General features: G+C 37.6%; 1 protein-coding gene across 2 annotated transcripts; it reads left to right on the forward strand.

Annotated features, from left to right (window-relative positions):
* Positions 1-1,756: 1,756 nt before the first annotated feature.
* On the forward strand, positions 1,757-14,384 carry glra2 (glycine receptor, alpha 2). 2 transcript variants are annotated; one of them, XM_028436201.1, is made up of 9 exons: positions 1,757-1,842; positions 2,423-2,544; positions 5,116-5,183; positions 6,616-6,839; positions 8,803-8,885; positions 8,999-9,136; positions 9,221-9,435; positions 11,360-11,509; positions 13,323-14,384. In XM_028436201.1, exons 1-9 carry the CDS (start codon positions 1,757-1,759, stop codon positions 13,602-13,604), a joined length of 1,368 nt encoding a protein of 455 aa, XP_028292002.1. In that variant the 3' UTR covers positions 13,605-14,384. The 2 variants fall into 2 exon arrangements, with proteins under 2 accessions (XP_028292002.1, XP_028292003.1); XM_028436202.1 differs by lacking the exon at positions 1,757-1,842 and adding an exon at positions 5,013-5,040 and having other exon boundaries at positions 2,428-2,544; positions 13,323-13,604.
* The last annotated feature ends 5,583 nt before the right edge of the window (positions 14,385-19,967 follow it).

The following is a 19,967-nucleotide window of genomic DNA, read 5'->3' on the forward strand; positions in this document are numbered from 1 at the left end:
CTGCCCTCTGTTTTTATATTCTCCTTCTAATAATGTTTCTCTTACTCTTTTTTAGGAAGGGCTGGTGATGGTCACAATTCATTTATTTAATTGCAATAATAAAACATGCATTGCTGTCGCAAAAAGATCGCAATACATATATAGTGTTGACCATTGACAGCATGTGTCGACAACTGGTAAAAAAAAAAAAGAAAAGGCAGTGGCGGTTGCTGTATCAATATACCGACATTCTATCAGTTTAGGTCATGTGACTATAAAACTAAACCTAATCCTAATCCTAACCCTAAAACGCTACGTACTTGTACTTCACCGGGTTTTGTCGGTACGGCAACCGAACAAATAGACACTTTCAAAAAAAAAGGAAATCAAAATTTTTGTGTTGAACAAAATCTGCAAAAAAAGATAATATTGAACAACTTCATTATGCATCACTGCTGTTGTTTGTGAGTGTTTTTTTTTTTTTTTGTATCATTCTTCAATTAATTTTTGTTACATGTTTGAAGCTTAGATAAATGAATGAATCCATGTGTCCAGTGCTATCACTGAGGTCATGTGACGTGTTGGGATGAGTTTGACCATAATGAGGCGGCCTGTGCTGTGTTGGCTTCATACGAGAGAAGTATTTTCCTTTTCCTCACTAAGTTTAGCTGCATGTGTCCTCTGTGAGTTAATGTAGAATGAGTCATTCTGTGGTCCACAGCTTCATCACAGCCCACTCACACCTACCAATGCCAGGTCTTTCTATCAACACACACAGCCAGAATAGATAGATACACATGTATAGTGTAGCAGGTTCTCTATTGACATGCTGGCCCTATGAACCCCTTCCTTCACCCCCAGGTTGTCAGCCACCCTGTCGTCTCTGTCAGTCAACTCTCTTGGTTTCGCTCTAGGATTCCAACCTTTCAGTATTTTCCATTGATATGCCTGGAAATCTGTTTCCAGGGCAACGGGGTACCAAATACTCTAGATGTGCATTTTTTTTCCCCCCCTCTCTGTTGCATCCTTTGTTTACACCTTTCATATCAGCGAGGACGTGGGCTGATCCAAAAATACACAGTTGACACTCAAAATAACTTGTGGCGTAGAAATGCATGCAGTCAATGATTCTGTGCATGTGAGAGTAAATCAAGGCATCGCCCACAGAAAAATATTTTTTTTTTTCACCAAGAAAAATGGTTATTTGCTAAAAAAAAACAAAAAAAAAAAAGGTTGATTTGAGAGGTTTTAAGTTGATTTGGTTAAATTCAAACTGATGATATGTGTTCCTTCAGCTCGTTTATATAGGATACATTGAAAAATAGCTCACGTCCACCACTTTTTAAAGCCGTGCGCTTGCGCGTCACGGTGCCGGGTGCTGTCCAAGTGCTGAAATAAGAAAAGGCGTTTCTCCCCCCACCCCCTCATTCCATGCCTGTCCCCCCCTCTCCACCTAAAAAAAAAAAAAAAAAAAAAATGACTTCTTAACTAACAAACACAGGCCGACGAGCTGCTCTTCACAGAGTCTGGCTTCAGATCTGCGTCCAGGAGTTCCGCCCTGACGTCTGTTCTCAGCGTTCACACCTTTTCTCCTCCAGATCTGCTTTCGGGAGTTTCGTGCAGGAACTAAACTATGATCCGCGTTGAGGAATGTCTACTGTATTTTTGTGCGTGGAAAGGACACCCAAACGATTTGGTCAAGAAGAAAACGGCGTTCCCATTTGGATCATGTGTTTGACTGATGTAAACATATGGGAGAAATAGAAAAGTCGAGCACATGGGGAAACCATCAGGAATGATTCGCTGCTTTTTTAAGATTTTGGCGACGCTATTCTCGTGTTTTGTGATGAAAAACAACTTCAGGTAAAGCACATTTTTTTTTGGCTCCTTCACCAAACGAGTTTACATACCCACATTTCTCTGCATGTGGAGGACAAAGTTGGAATGAATTAAGTGTTTTTTTTCCCAATAATTAACTTTTAAATGCTCACAATCGTCGACTCACCTGTTATGTGTCATTTTACTGAGTGTTACTGAGGATTATAGTCATTTAAATCCAATTATTTTCTCATTACTCCTTAGAAATTGCATTTTACGCACGCATGTGCGTTAATTCATTTGTGCTGTGCCATACCAACGTCTTTCACTTAACGTTGTACTAAAATAAGACTAAATGTGTCGGCCTACTGTAATATCAGTTGAAGTTCTTTCCCCCCCATTGCAAACAGAATAATCCAATTTCATGGATGTGTCCACGCCAAAATATGATGTGCGCATTAACGCATTTTCTGGTCTCTCCGTGCGTTGCGCATCACTTCCAGGCAGCTGCTGGGCGACAGATAAGCTTTTTACTCCCGCTTCTGAGCTTTTACTTCAGTCTGATGAAGTGTGTGTGTGTTTTTTTTTTTTTCCCTCCTCCACCCATATATGCCTGCGCTCTTAGAGCTGTGGATGCCAAGGACCACGATCCCAGATCATCCTCCAACATGTCTCCATCAGACTTTCTGGACTCGCTCATGGGTCGCACGTCTGGGTATGATGCACGAATTAGACCCAATTTTAAAGGTTTGTCCACTTATTGTTTACCTTTCACTCTGTATTATCAGATTATTGAGCTAACATAGTCACAACAAGAGCAAAATTGTAAATTTCTTATCATATCTGATTATCATAAGCTATATATATATATATGAAATCAAACCCTTCACATTAATTACCCTGATTAACCCCCATACATTAAATCATAAGCTAATCCCATCCATACTTTTATTTATTTACATTTGTGTTTATTTTTTGCTTCTTTTTTTTGTGAAACCTGCACCAGAAAAATACATTTTTTTAAAAAATCGTTCAAATATTCGTTTTTGACACTAAATGAGGGAAATAATCGCCCTTCAAAGATGAAGATATAGACTGAGATGCCACCATGACAGGCTGAGTGATTGATGGGGCCCCTGTGGCTTAGGCTTCAGGCTACAGCCTTCTTCTGTTGTTGCTGTGGTGATATAAGGACAAACACAGCATCAGTCAATGAGCTGGGTGAGAACATGCAAGTGTGACGGGGCTCAGGTCCACTTGTTGGTGAAGTTGGAAGAGTTTTATGGGGTTGGAAGCCCCACTAAATAATAATTTAAAAAAAAAAAAAAAAAACACATCACCACAACCATGCACAAAACTCTTGCATCTATGCAAATATTCAGAACACAATCTGGTTAATTGACTATTTTGTAGCTCTGATGCAAAAATAATGATATCATTTGTTTTCCAAACCCTTATTTTTCCTTGACTCACACTTTGGATCAATTTTGACCACTGAAAACGTTCCACACTCCATAAACTGTCTTTTTTTTTTACTTTTAGATGCTCTGATGTAGTCATTCCACCATCTCAATGTGTCAATCTGATGTAAATCTTTAAACAAGAGCTCTTTTTTCATTTTTTTTACACATCAATTTTAATACCAAAATGTTTACTGGCTGCTGTTGTAGCACAAATATCAGTGCAACACATGTTTTTTTTTTTCTAAAACATCAATTCAGGATTTCATTTATTTATTTATTTATTTTCAGAGAAAGAAAACATCTGTTCTATAAGTTTATTTATGTTATGTGACACTTGTTTCACACCAACTTTAAAATATGTGAAGTTTAAAGCTAATATTAATGCCTGCAATATTTTTCTGCGCTCGAATTTCTGCGAGTTATCATAAAACGGTGAAAGATAAGAATAAAAATCTCACGTCTCACGTCCGAGGCAGAAAACAAACAGTTCTGCTTGAATCCACTGCAATGTAAACAGAGGATTTTTTTTTTTTTTTGCTTGTGAACCTGCCAGATGTACTTTAAAGCTTGCTGAACTGTAATTCTGAAGGTTGACCTAGATTTCCTGCAGAGTTTTTGTGAGGTGTTGTTGCCTCTCTCTGCTCTGCTCTTCAGCGTAGATATATATCCAACTGAAGACAAACCCAGGCATCTAATAATGCCAGCTAGGCCGTCTGCAGCGTTGATGAGCAAAACTCTGGGAAAAACTTTCTTTACCATGAAGAACAGAAAGAGAGAAGCTGTTGATTTAAAGAGACAAATGGTTTTTACTATAGGCTAGTGTGGGAACTACATCAGAGCATGTTGAGGTGATTTTTATTCACCACGAAGGAGGGAATTTGTTCAGAATTCATAACAAGACCCAGTATGGACTATAGGGATAAGACCACTTTCTATCAACATTATACAGCACATTTTCTATATAATATATACAGGATATTCTCTTCTAGCTTGAAATATTCAATTAATTTGTCTTTTTTTTTATTTATTACTATTATTTTATTGCTTGTATCTCGGTATAAAATGTATGTTTTTAAACCAGAACCACATTTTAATCTCAAGGCTAATGTTTCGAACTGAGTTTAGCGAACAAACACAGTAATCACTGCAGCCAAAATGGCAGACGTCCTTTTTTCAGGGGATTTCTCATAATCAAGTAAATTAATTTCTCAATTAAACGTTGCAGCTGGAGATTACTGTTAGCGTGTGTGTGTGCGTGCTTTTGTCGGCGTACATCTTCTGCAAACGTGCAGATTGATGTGTTTTCACGGAACGTGGACAAATGACTAAATGTCACTTGTGCTAAGTTAGTTAAATTCACTAAGAGGTTTTTTTTTTTTCCACATTGTTGCCATTTATTCCCATTTTCACAGAGGTTTATGGAAACTCTGCGGGCAAATTGTGGTTTTCTTATGACTTATGCAATGTTTCTTTCTCTGGTGCAGGCATGCAACGCTGTCATTATTCACTCCTGAAGCACTCGTAAACACAAGCTTTGGAAACACTGCTTCTTGTATTATGCATGTTGAAATACAAAGAGATACAGCAGGCCTTAATGCCCCCTTCCCCAACCCCCCCCCCCCCCCCCCCTCATCCTTGATGATGCATTTGGTTTAAGGCTTTTATTTCTTTTTTTTCCTCCCTTTTTGTGTCATTCTCATTGCATTTCACAGGTTCCCCCGTAAACGTTACATGCAATATTTTTATCAACAGTTTCGGCTCTGTCACAGAAACTACTATGGTGAGTTGCTCTGGCATTTTATTAATGTGTGCCCTGTGCAATGTGTCAATGTGTTGTCTATCCCCCAACCTGCAGGTCCACCAGTTAATGTTACGTGCAACATATTTATCAACAGCTTTGGTTCTATAGCAGAAACTACAATGGTGAGTTAAGTGTGGCGCTTGGACACATTTTGAGCTGTGACGCCCTTATATTGGATTAAAGCAGACTCACCATGATTAAAAAGTGCCATCCAGTGCCAACACAGTTACACAAATACCATAAATAAGCATACGTTTCTATGCCATTATGAAGGCAACAGAATTTATTATATTTATTACAAGATTACTGCATGGAACTTGGTGTTACCTTTCTGTATATATTCCATTTAACTTTTTTTTTTAATTAATTTTGTGTTGTTGTCTGGATTTTTACAAGCTTAATGCAAATAAATTCTTTCACAATGCATGTTGAAAATGCATGTTGTATGAGAACTGAGAATCTATTCTATTCTTCTATTCTAGAGTCAACAGGCTATATATGCTAGTTTGTGTTTGACGATTAGCATAACATTGACATTATTCTCACTTGTTCAGAGTTGGTAGTCGGGTTTAAACAAGCTGGTGTCAAAAATCATCTTAGAAACGTGTCACCCGTGAAACGTCGACATAAAAGCAATCAGGATCAAAGGATCAAAGACGAGCGACAATTAGTCCTAAAACATGAAAGAAAAATCCAATTAGTGTAGGAACATATTAACGTGCCAGAGATTTACACAGTCTGGAAAGAGAAAATAAAAAATAAAAAGCATGACACGACTGAAAGCTGCCAGTACACTCGTGGGCTTCTTATCAAATCCATCCCCCTGAGCAATGGAGATTTCTGGCTCTCATTTTACCACTAACTGGCATCACTTCCATCACCAGGCAGAGAGTGAGTAGATGCCCGTTTGGGCTCATGTAAAAACTCTTACATAATTCTGGTTATGAACAGAAAACACTATTAATGCTGAATCATCAAGACTGTTAACCGATCACACTATAATTAGCAGTATTTTGTCGACCCGATGACAATTTTGACTGACTGCTATAAGAATGTTCATATAAATGGATTTTACACAATTAATAAAATCAAAGATTTTTTTTATTTATTTATTTTTTGAATGTAAATAATATAGCAGATGATTAACATTTCATATAGCCTGTATCGTCAAATTATCTCACTGAGGCAAATAGTCTCATTTATAAAACAGACGTGTTTACAGACACAATGACACACACGTTGAGTTAACACTTCATTTATAAAAGTAAATCATATGCAAATGTATGTTAATGTGAAAACACAATTTCCAATTTGCAAATTAATGCAACTAGACAACACGTCAACAAGTCTAGATCTATTATTTGCATTAAAATCCAAACTGATTAGCATAACATTTTCCTTGGATATGAAGAAATCACTTAAAATAGCCATTTAGTTTGCAGCCCGTATATTAACCTGCAGGTACGATATCACTGCTGTTGTATTAGTGACACATCTTATTTACCCACACCACTGCACAACAGGATATGTAAAGCCCATCTGTTTTTCCTGCAGGATTACAGAGTGAACATCTTCCTGCGACAGAAATGGAATGACCCTCGGCTGGCGTACAGCAAATACCCCGACTCCTCCCTGGACCTGGACCCGTCCATGCTGGACTCCATATGGAAGCCTGATCTCTTCTTTGCCAACGAGAAAGGAGCCAACTTCCATGATGTCACCACGGACAACAAGCTGCTGCGAATCTTCAAGGATGGGGCGGTCCTCTACAGCATTAGGTATCGTATATACAGTAACTGAATTAGGAGGAAAATCCTTTAAAACAGTCATTCAGTCGGTTACTTAATAAAGTTTTACCAAGACCAAAACCTAAAGAGTGCAGACCGCAGCTTTAAGTTTTAAAACTCATCTTTACCTGGTCAAGTTTGAATTAATGGCATTAGAGCAAGGGTCACCACACGGTGCCCGTGGGCACCAGGTGGCCCTCCTGGACCATGAGGGGCCCTCAGGAACTCTTATCACCAATGAGCTCCATCTAAAATCTGGTTTACTTTCCAGGATTCAAACTCACAAAAATAAATACATATGACAGATGTAGTAGAGTTAAATACTGATAAAATATAAGAAAATAATAAAGCTTTCGTGTTAAATTAACCATCTTTTAATGTTTATTTTAACTGAAACAATGTTTTTAAGTGCTCCAGATTTGGTGTATGGATTGTGTATGTCATATATAATATTATATACATAAGATATTCTTAAAACTACAAGGTGGATTTTTGTAAAATATGACAATGTATATAATGTTACATGTTATACATTTAGTTAAAAGTAGATTGCTGATAGCTTGTAAGAAGATGATCATTTTCTATGAAATGTAATGAAAATTAATTAGGATTTCTTACCTTTTTTAGTTACTGCTAGTCTTCAGTATTATTTTAGCCACTAATTAAAGTGAAACCCTGAACATTTAGTATTTATAAGACATGCTTTTCTAACTGGTAGCTCTTTGGACTATACAGTACATATGAAGTAGTTTCAGAAAGGTTGGTGACCCCTGCATTAAGGCTTAAAATGTATGATCTTAATTAGGGGTGTGAAAAAAAAAATGATTTCGCGATATATCACATTTTTTGAGTGCCGATTTGAAACATTTTATTAATTTATTTTTTTAAAATCAATTAAAAAAATTTTTTTCTGATATTTAATCAATATTTTTCTTATTGTATTTTTACAATAATAATAATAATAATAATAATAATAATAGGATGTTTTGAAGCAAATAGTTCTGACTCAATTTGTCCTCTGAATGATCAATATCTTCTGATGAACATATACAATAACTTGATTTTTCATCTCTACGTTTAATTTTCATATCAACTGGGTAGAATATCACAATATATCGTGATAATATCGTATCGTGACCCAAGTGTCGTGATACGTATTATATTACAAAATCCTTATCAATACTTACCCCTAATCTTAATAGGGGGATGCAGATGGTGTCAAAGACTGTCAACCTTTATTATATGAGCAGTAAATGGATTTAAAACAATATATTAATCATGTTTAGAGTTGCATTAGTTATCTAAATGCTTAAAAACGGCTTAAATGCTTGAGATACAGATGTTTATCTTCGTTGTAAATATTGAAGCAAAAGAAAAAAGAGATTTAAAAAAAAAAAGGTGTTTGGACTCCACCATAACACGATAGATGTCTCTCAAGCACGCAACCCTCTACGGATTAGTAATATTTGAAAAAGCCTTTCAGCTAAAAGCCCATGTACAAGATGTGAAAACATGTTGTATTTCATTACAAAAGATCCTTCAGTCACACACACAGCATTCAATTTTCACCATAGTGATATGATAGAAAGCAGTTCAATTTTTGAGCCTTTTTTAGAAAGGAGCTCAAGGCTGAGCGGTGCTCAGGTGTAGCAGTGGAGTAGGTCATCGGTGGAGATGAAAGCTGGATGGCATGCTGCACTCTCCATTCATGGGAGAATTGAGCGAGTGGTTTGACCGTGGAACACAATACATCTCAGAGACGATGGGCTACAGTAATTACAGTGTGATGGGGAACCTGCTGAAGGGAATCCAACGTGATGGACAGCGATCGATCAGAAAGTACCAGAGAGATCACCAAGAAATGGTGTAAAAAAAAAAATGTAGTTTATTCATAAGTTGAGTCAAGCTTTTTTTTTTTTTAACCTCAAAATTATTTCTCTATCTTTCTTCGTAGGTTGACTCTCATCCTGTCGTGTCCAATGGATCTGAAAAACTTCCCAATGGACAGTCAAACGTGTATCATGCAACTGGAAAGCTGTAAGCACTGACTTTCAGAGTTTTCACTTTTCTTTAGAAGACTTGTATGTTTATATATATATATATAAAACTTATACATATATATATGAGTTAAGCTGCCCTTTTGTGTGCAGTCGGCTACACCATGAATGACTTGGTCTTTGAGTGGATGGAGAACGGAGCAGTGCAGGTGTCGGACGGACTCACCCTGCCTCAGTTCATCATGAAAGAGGAGAAAGAGCTGGGTTACTGCACCAAACACTACAACACCGGTCAGACAACACGCACACATACAGAAAACTCCGGTTTGTTCTGTACTAATTGTTCACATGGGAATATGTGCGTCTTTCTGCCAGGTAAATTCACTTGCATTGAGGTGAAATTCCACCTGGAGCGACAGATGGGCTACTACCTGATCCAGATGTACATTCCCTCCCTCCTCATCGTCATCCTCTCATGGGTGTCTTTTTGGATCAACATGGATGCTGCTCCTGCCAGAGTGGCTTTGGGAATCACCACTGTGCTTACCATGACCACCCAAAGCTCTGGCTCCAGGGCTTCTCTTCCAAAGGTGAACCACAACAGGGAATCAAGTATTCACAATTATATTTTCATTTTTCTTCCATGTTGTTGTAACTCTCAAATTTACAGAGACCCAGACATGGCATGGTTTACAAAAGCTATGATGTATACGCAAAACACAAATTCGTGGCCAAAAAACAAGTATAACGTCACATGAAATAGCAATTAATAATAATAATAATAATAATAATAATAGCATTTTATTTTATTTTAGGCTGGGAATGAGCTACAAAGACATTCTGAAAGGCCTGGCAATGTAAGAAACCATTACTGATTGCCGCGAATTAGCGTTTCGTGTGCATGTCAAAGCTAATTTGTGGCCACACTTAATTATTTTTTGTAGCATTTTAGCATTTTGGGCTGAAAAAAAAATGCAGATTTTGTGAAGACATTGGAGAAATAACAACATATTATTTATAATATTGAAAATGGCAATTATTTAACGTCATTAGGTCACTAACGGTGGTGATTTCAAATGCAACCATCAGGCACCAACAACTTATCTTATACGGTATATACTGTACAATATGTGAAATGATATGCATGTATAATATTATAGCTGTTGCATGCATAATTAATGCTATCTTAAATATATTGCGTATATACATGATAAACATAAAACTGTCTTCTCCAAAAATAAACCCCTCTCAAAACCTTGAAATATACAATTCCCTTGTGTAATTATATCCCTTCAGTATATGTTTCCCACGCCTGTTTCCCTGCAAGACACATATTTGCATTTCAGCATACCATGCATATCTAAAGAACCTCAAGGGGCTGAGCGTGTTTTGTACTCCGTTTACGTGAATGAGGTTTTACTATGGGTTTTACATGTATTTCTCATATGACGCTGCCTGCGAGCATTCAAAGCTTCGTTAATGTCTGCAATATATATGCAGGAGATCTGAAGTGTCAAATACTGGCCTGAAGTTTGTGGCAAAGAAAGCGCTTCATGGAACAATTGAGAAAATTAAAAACCAATCAAAAGAAATGGAGTGCTTTGTGAAATTAGCAAATAGGTGCTTGTATAAATGTGCTGCCGAGGTGTAATGAGATGAAAAATCAACGGGGAGGAAGAAAAGCAAGCATTCTGATTAAACAATGCATTTGTTTTTAGTGCAGGAGTGTCCAATATATGGTCAGCTGACCAAAAGTGCCCAACCAAAGGATAGATTTCAGTTAAAGAAAACTGGAAAAATGGTTAGCTGGAGTCTCTAAATGAAAGATTTCCAGGTGTCAGCATGAAAAATGGGCACAAACCTCCTTGAATGTAATGGATTGAAGGTGCAGCATGAATCTAACTATTATTGTCATTATATTATTATTCATCTTTTGGAAAATGACAATTATTTCCCAAGATTTTGACTTACATTTTAATTTGATGAACAAAAGGGACCGTTAGCCTTGGAGGCTTCTACCACGTCAAAGATTCCCACATGAGTGGCACATATGCTGATAAATATTTAAATAGACACCTTTGAGGGCCAATGTTATTATAAACAATAGAACCATGTGCCTCAAGCAGCTCTTACACGCTGAGTTGTTTTCTCTGAAAATGCTAATCAAATGTCATAAAGAGATGAGTTCAACTGCAACGCGAGAAGCCGTAAAATTCCAAAGTCGGATTAAAAGTTAAAACCCATGTACTTTTTCTGTTGGTATCTGCTGCAGAACTTTTTACAATTTTACTAGTTGTCTGTGATTCGTTTACTAGTACTAGTAGACAGTTTGACAAGAATTCACACCCTCAATGACAAGGTATTAATAACTATTTAAGTGATCTAAGTCACTAGAACGCTATTTTACTTTCATATTTTTCCCCATATCATCATTAACAAACATCTAAATGTTGGCTATAATGCTGTTAATGTAAAGGTTCTAACTACAGACATGTTTTTCCCCCCCACCCACAGGTCTCTTACGTGAAAGCCATTGATATCTGGATGGCTGTGTGTCTGCTCTTTGTGTTCGCGGCGTTGTTAGAATATGCTGGGGTAAATTTTGTCTCCAGGCAACAGAAAGAGTTCCTCCGCCTGAGACGAAGACAAAGGCGGAATAATAAGGTAAGCTTTCAAAGTCTTGATGATGTGACGCTCATCAAACTTTTGATATATATGTTCTTAAAACAATCACAGCTAGAAATGATGTCATGCCACTAAATCCACAATGTCTGCCTTGAATGCATGTCTTTAATGGCTTTCAGGGTCAAGTGTAATATCACACATTCTGTAACTACTTTCTTAGCCAACAAGCCACTTATGACATACTTGTCTCTGAGCCATTACCTGGACATGATCAAGATTGTGTCATAAAAGTAGTAGGCCTGGGCAATATATCGAGAGACAAGATACTGTATAGTGAGATCTCTGTTTTGGCGATACAGAAAATTACAATATCGCCTATATTCATATATTTTTTTTATTAAAATACTTGTTTTAACAGTTGCTACTTTCACTACTTCTCAGAGCAGCAGTGTGCGTCCTAACCCAGACCTTCCCCTAAACAAGCCACACAACCGAACTTACTCACACGTGCTGTCCCTTATAGTAGAAAAAGCCAAAAGATGCACATATTGTACAGCTGTTTGTTAATAAATGTGCCATTGTGGCGTTTCGCATCAGCAAATTTAACCCAGGATTGTCTTTCCGGGTTATGGAGTTAAAAACCTTGATATTGTATATTGCCATTTTGAGAAACAAGATCTGCTGAACTACAGCCGGGCCTGCGGCCTGTGCCGAATAGCACGTACCGAGAATTCTGTGGAATTACTCAGTTCCACCGAGTAAAACAAATGAAACTGTGCGACATAAAATCGCAATCTACATTGAATTGCCTTTGAAATGATATATCACACGACTATGTTCCGATAAATTGTTGTCATGTGTTGCCATCTGCTCATAGAATATCCATGTGAAAGTACAGCCCACTCAACGTGCGAGCATTAATGGAGGAGTAGCCCCCGTGGCACATACCTAGCAATGGGCCCCATTCATATATTGGTATGCGTCAATAATTCGATACCACCACCTGTCGCAATATTTTGAAATGAGGGCCTAATTGAATTACGTGAGGCATAATCGTAATCTACGTTGAAATACCTTTAAAACAGTATGTCTCACGACTCAACTTTCATTTTTATTTTCTTTTGGGGCCCCCCTAGGCCCTATTTTGAAAATCGGGCTAGTGTACACAACAACAAGAAGAAGAACATGAAGAACAAAGTGAGTGGCGTTTTGAGTCCAGAAGCCCAGCCTGGAGAATGAATTTTGGTCCATATCGCCCAGCCCTACCATCAAAACCTTTACATTTTCTTCTTTGTTAATGTAAAAACTTGCATGGGCAAAAAAACTAAACAAAAATACAAAACTGGATGCTTGAAGGCAACTTGCTCCTATAAAGATCTAGTCTCTGTTTGGTGAAATTGGTGGAATTGGTCTTTGACATCATGAGTAATGAAGCTTTTTAATCACCGATGCTAGACACATGCAGGACATTTTCTTGTTTTCTTTGTAGAGATGGGAGCAGATCTATCTTCTATCAACTTATACAAACACATGAAATATAAAAACACAGCATACTTGGCTAGCACGTTTAGGTTGTATCGGTAATTCTTTATAGCTGTACATGTTCTTACATACTTTTCGGTAATGCTGCAGATAAAAACGAATGCGTGTCACGATTCAGACTTTTTTGGATTGTGGTTTCAATATGGAACTTTGAGTTATCTTGAGAATTTGTTTCAATTACCTTGGATTTGTTTGTAATGGCTCATGAATAATCTTCATTCCGTGGTTTGAAAACAAAAGCCTAGGCAATAAGAAGTAGCAGCTCGTGCTGCCATCTTTTCAAAAGATAACATTCATTCCTGTGTTCCAGGATGATGATATGCGTGAAGGCCGCTTTCATTTCTCCGGCTACAAAATGAGTCAATGTCTGCCGGCAAAGGATGGCTCAGCCGTGAAGAATGCGATTCCGGCTCCCAACCCTCAGCCGACAACCCAGAAGGACACGGACACCATGAAGAAAAAGTTTGTGGACCGAGCGAAGAGGATAGACACCATCTCCAGAGCAGCTTTTCCTCTGGCTTTCCTCATCTTCAATGTCTTCTACTGGGTCACCTACAAGATTATCAGGCATGAGGACATCGACAACAAGTAATCGACAGCTTTGCCTCACAAAACTGAACAGAAACTACTCGGTATCTGATTTCTCAGTGTGAGAAAGGCATAGAAAAACACAGTAAGATGGGAGGGGATACACTGGACTGGAATGCACCGTGCTGATAATGGTGGTGGTCTTTCAGGGATAATGTACAATGTTCATAATGAAATGCTGGTGTGCTGATAATGTGAACAGTTTTTGGGACACTTGTTTGATTTTCTTCTTGCTGCACACCATTTGCAGATGTGTTGGGTGCAAATGGGTTTAAACTTCAGGCTTAGTAAAAATGCTGGTGAAGATGGACCAAATCTTTCCTGAATCCTCTCGACCTCGGCATCATGGTGAGCAAGGAACAAAGAAACTCCATGAAGATCCATGGATTCTTAGCTGTAGCTTAACGAAACCCTCAAAGACTTTTGTGCTTTTGCAGTTTTCTTATTATGGATGCTTAGGACAGTGTTGTTGTCTCATATTCTCATCGTTCTTCCTTTGTCTTTATACAAACTTGAGTCTATTAAACCAGGGGTTCCAAACAGGGGTGGACTGGGACAAAAATTCAGCCCTGGCATTTTGTTTCCAGACCAGCTCACTACTACACATAGTCTTAATTTGAATTATTATTCCCCAAGAAAACCTTTTTTAACCTATTAACGTTTTGAAACTTTCTTTGTCCCATTTTTGCCCCTTTTCAAAAAGTTATTTTTTCAGACTTTAGCTACCCATGCCAATAAATATCCTTTTTTTCCTATTTTTGCAAGTTCTTTTTGACACTTTTATGAATTTTTTTTTTCCTTTCAAAAATCTTTTTGAGCTACTTTTCATCTAAATAAGCTAACTTTTGCCCAATAAATACCACTTATTTCATTTTTTTCCCTACATTTTACCTATTTTTGTTCCACATTTTTGGACTATTGTTTACCACATTTTGCCCGTTTAAGCTACCCTTTCCCATTACATACCACCTGCTTCCTCTTTATTTGCCCATATTTTGGCCACTCTACACTCTTTTATTGCCTTGTTTTTGCCACTTTTGGGCCATTGTCTGCCTCCACTCGCTCGTCCAAAAAACCCCCCCAAAAAACAGCCCACTTCGGGTTGACGGCCCACCAGGACGATGCTTGGTTTGCCAGATGGCCAGTCCTCCCCTGGTCCCTAACAACCAACCAACCAACCAATTAACAGGCTCTGGGATTGTTTCTAGACTTTTATGTTCAAACTAGGAATGTGTCAACGGCAGTTCATTGTTGTTCAATACAACTGCAAACTTGACAAATCTGAGTACGCCACGAACTTCAGTTGAAGATAAAGGCTGTGGATATTTTTCCATTTTAAATCCAGTCCGTGTTGAGAAAAGGAGTTAGGGACCCCTGTGCTGATTTCTTCAAGCGTAGCACACACATCTCAGAAATATTAAGCAGCAGCAAACGTCTCAGGCACGAGGGAGAACAAAGCAGATGGAAATCTGGAATGGGATTCTGATTTTTTTTTATGTAATACCTGAGGCCTTAGATATCAAGGATTCGGCGAGATGAAAGTGCTGTTCCGTAATTTATCAGGCATCTTGGTTTGTTACGCATTCAGTCAAAGCCGAACGCATCCTTTGAGCTTTTCTACCTGTGGCCAGATATCTTGAGGTCCTTTTCGGTCTTGAATTACAAACATCATTCATGAGAAAAATGTGCCCATCCAAGATTATTGTATGTTTTATTCAAACGTTTTTATTCAGCTAGTTATTGAGTCAATCCCTGTTCCAATGTGTCTCACCAAAGCAGAAACAATTTACGTTGAAGATTGACATCTCCATATGACTCCATTTATATTCCAGGAAAAAAATCTCCTAGGGGGCTTTTGTAGATCAGATCTAATAAGATATCTATTCTTAAAAGGGCGTCGGGTTACTGATGTTTATAAATTACTATCTTTCTATATCCTTCTTCTTTCTTCGTTATGGAATATTTCCCTTCACTTAATGTACTTGTTGCTGGATGGTACCTGGATTTGACAGAGGAAAAGGGTCATGTCCATGGTACAGAGCAGCTAAACGCCCTTGCACTCATAGTATATACTGTGTTGAATCTACTTTCTTGAATGCTATTTATGAAAATGGTTGTTTACTGACCTGTGCATCAATAAATTTGACTGTGCGCATATTAACATCCTCTCCTGTCATATTTAAGCGACCCCTGTGAGTATGATCTGATAACATTGCAGACAAAATTGCCTTCTTATGGTGACGGAAATTAATAGGCGTATTCCTGTTGGAAAAAAGTGGATAAATGCCGTTTCACACCCATGCTTTTTGCAAACATTGGCAGATTAAATAAAGAAAAAGGTACTCGCTTCCTTTCAAAGTAGATAAGGCAGTGTGATGACACTTGCTGGCCCGGGGTGACATAGATATGATGTGACAGTGGGTTTTCCATTAATGCACGATAATGGACTTCACACTGTAGTACATTGATTCCATCAGTTGGCACTCGCCCACCGGCTGGTTGGTAAATACGACTGTGGGTTCAGAGTCACAATAGGACAGCTTACACTCATGCGCGGACAAATAAACATCAAACACTGTGAGCAGCATCACTATATTAATCTTAATCGCTTCATTCAGAGGATCCTCTACATTCATGGCTCCCAACTCACACGGCTTCAACTTAAGCTCACTTTTATTTTGACATAAAACTGGAATCTAAAGAGTGATAAGCTACAATGACTTGCAGGTGGTGATGCAAAAGAAAGAAATATTCCCTTTCACACTCTATCAGCTGCATTTTCATCAAAAATCAGAAGTTGAGCTTAAAAAAACATGAAAATATCCCTACCTCAAGCCTTTTTGGGCCAACTTCATACGAGAGTACTTTCATGCACAATACTAAAGTTAAACATTACAGCTATAGAGGAAAAAAAGCTTGAATTACGTGAGGCTATGTGCCATTTAAAGACGGACGAGACATAAACAATTACCTTTTCCTCCACATGAGTAGTAGTTAAAGCCTGAAAAACAATGTGGATCTTCAAAAACTTGAAATTTGTAGTGAAATAGTGAACAAATTGTGCTCTACTGCAGTGATAAATTCATTTGATATGCTGTTTTATTTCAAGAAAATGCACAAATACAAAAAAAAAAACTATATTACAATAAACAAAATATTTGATGCAGATGGCTTCCCTACAAAAAAAAACCCAACAAAAACAAAACAATTACATATATTAATGCATACACATACTTTGTGTTCGAAAGGGAGTAGGTGGCAGTATAAACTTATTTTATTAGTCCCATCCCTTTTTTCTACATTACAGTTACAAATAATCAATTATCAGCATCTTGTTTCCCAGCTATTGCTGCTGTTAATAAATCAATTCTGTCATATATTCATATATATGATTTCGATTAAATACACACAAAAATTGTCATACACTATAAAGACGTTTCCTGTATATTTTCTTTTAAATTTATTGATATTTGTACACTCTTTAATTTCCATTGGCAAACTGTTCCACAATCTTATTCCATTTTTTGTTATCTTAAAATTAACTTTTTGGCCATTTAAAAGTAACCAAGATGTGTGCGTCATTCCTCCCACTGCTTTCATAATGTGTAGAACAGTTTACAAAACCTCATCAGTGGTAATAATCCTCACAGAAACACCATCCATTCTACCATAAGAGCCTTACACAACCGCTCATACTGATGCACCCCCCCTCCCCATGCAATCAAGTTTTGCATGATGACTAGTTGCGGCTTATAATTCAGTTTAGGAGGACAATAACTTTCCATCATGCATGAGGGTTATTGCGGTTGGTTGACGAAGGTCTGAGACAGGAAAGAAATTGGGGTTGCTATGACAACTGCACACCAAATGATTGGGCCAGTGTGAGAGTAACAGAGGGAAAAAATAATGAAGTTAAGCGCACTTGTGCAATGTGCATGGTTCTGTTAATGAAATCTATTATGCATGAATCTAAACCGCACTAGATTAAAAATCCCTTTATATACAGTACATGTAGTTTAGCGAGGCAATGAAAAAAGCAGGAGTTAATTTAGCCCATTTATTAAAGCTCCATGCATTCACAATACATTCACTGCAATAAGGATCAATGATATCCAAGCTGATTTGAAATACAATATGCTCGTCCTTTTCTACATCTACAGCAGTGAGACTCGCTGCAGCTCACCCACAAGACAAGGAATCTATTTCAGCTCTTCAACTTTCTCAAGTTCTTTCTGAATTTAAACACAAGATAGAAACTTTTGGAAATTGTGTGTGTGTGTGTGTTACTGTGATGATCTACCTGTTTCATGATAGACACTGCATGTGCGCACCCTTTATTACGCCCATAACAAGCTGCAGTGGTCTCTAAATGAAAGCAATTGATTTGGGAAAAAAAGAAAGAAAAATCATATAAATAGTCCTCATTAAAATAATCATGGCTGCTTTGAAGACATTAGCATTAATATTAATATAGATTAATATTAAATTAAAGGTAGTCATAATTCATGTTTTTTTTTTTTTTTGTTAAGGTTTTGATTTGTCTTCAACTATAAAATGATGTATTGGTTTAAACCAGGGGTCTGCAACCTGCGGCTCTGGAGCCTCATGTGGCTCTTTGACTCTTTTGCAATGGCTCCCTGTAGCTTTAACAAAACAAAACCTTATTTCTTACAGAGGGTATTGATAATTAATGACGATAACTTTAAATAAAATTATGATAAATTAATTGGTTAATCTAAAAATAAATCACCTGCAACATCTAGAGATCATCAACTTTCCCTGGACCTGGGACTAACCTAAAGGTGTAAATCCCTAGTAAGATAATTAAACTAACAAAAACACTATTCTGGAAGAAAATAAAGATTTCATTTGTGTGGCGAAAGATTTATTTCATTGCTAACATGCTGGCTTAATATGCATGCTATGATATGTTGCAAGAAACTAGCAATTAGCATGTGACATCATATGCGTTATCAAATTCAAGTTATTTTTTTGTTTCCCTTCAAGTCCATTAACTCATAAAATTATTCAATACTATTTTAACTGTATAGAATTTTATACACTATTATCTTCATTCAGAAGATAATTTTTTTCGGCTCCAGAAAAAACTTTAATCCAGGCGAGATGAGGCAAAATGGCTCTTTGAGAGTAAAGGTTGCAGACCCCTGGTTTAAACCAATGGTTCTCATGTAGTCTCACAAAACAAATCTATATACTGTATTTTCCTGTGCAACATGCATTCCACAACATGCCTGTCAAAAGAAAAGTTTCTTTCAAAAATAAAAGACAACTCCAACATGGAAGACATTAAAAGTCCCATATCATGCTATTTTTCACCCATCTCTATTTGTTCTAAGAACCCCAAAAACATAGTATTTGAGGTTTATTTTCCCAAACTCGCCTGTTTTCCAGAGTTTTAGCCTCTGAAAAGTCACTTTCTGAGCAACTCTACACAAACAGGCTGATTTGCGGCCTACTTATACATATTCATGACATAGGGCCAGAGGATGGCCCACCATCCTCCCACCCACTCCGTAGCTGAGCTCATGCTGCTTTATAAATACGAGACAGAGCGCGGGGGCGGGGCCTTCACCAGTACATACATAGACTGTAAAATACATACATAGCACTGTGCGAAGGATGCTGACATGCTCACCTTTGTGGGTGTGTCTGTTTACATGTCAATTATGGCAGAGAGCTTCCTGGAGGCATGGCTTCTCCAGCTCAGTGCCGCCTCAAATTCGTCATCAAAGTGGGAACGCGTCATCAAATTGGAGCGAGGTGTTTGGGCTCACCCTGCAGTAAGAAAGGAGCAAAATCACCCTCTAACTAACGATTGAGGGAATCAATGAAAAAAACACATTAGGCATGTGTATGAAGCCCAAATAGCACTTTTATCATGTTTAAAGCACAGAAAAGTTGATTTAGCTTAACGTGGGCTCTTTAAGTATTTATTTATTCTTGATCAGCTATCTGCAACCGACCCAGTTCAGGATTGGGACCCACTGTTGGGTCCCGACCCACCAATTGAGAATCACTGGTTTAATATTACTATATTTGTGTGGAAGTCTTCAAAAGTAGCGATACCTTTCTGAACATCTTTAATGTCATTAAATACAAATGACAACACAATCTGTCATTTAATAAGTTTGTCAAAGCTAAACTAGTACATTTTCTAATATGTTTGGATGAAATCAGCAGCATACTTTGATTCACCCTGTCGTCCCACTGCCATTAGGTGAGATGGTGTGAGAGGAAAGAACCCCTCTGGTGTTCTTTAACCCTTCAGAGTAAATACAACGTAACAGGCAATAACAGGATGACAAAACATATTCTATTAGGGTCGCAGTCAGCACAGCACACACAC

Source organism: Gouania willdenowi, chromosome 21 (genome assembly GCF_900634775.1).
Source record: "Gouania willdenowi chromosome 21, fGouWil2.1, whole genome shotgun sequence".
Taxonomy (NCBI): domain Eukaryota; kingdom Metazoa; phylum Chordata; class Actinopteri; order Blenniiformes; family Gobiesocidae; genus Gouania; species Gouania willdenowi.

Coding starts and splice junctions, on each gene's coding strand:
- glra2 (XM_028436201.1), top strand. CDS start 1,757: ATGGGGAAACCATCAGGAATGATTCGCTGCTTTTTTAAGATTTTGGCG. Junction 1,843..2,422: donor GTGATGAAAAACAACTTCAG/GTAAAGCACATT, acceptor CTGCGCTCTTAG/AGCTGTGGATGCCAAGGACC. Junction 2,545..5,115: donor AATTAGACCCAATTTTAAAG/GTTTGTCCACTT, acceptor CCCAACCTGCAG/GTCCACCAGTTAATGTTACG.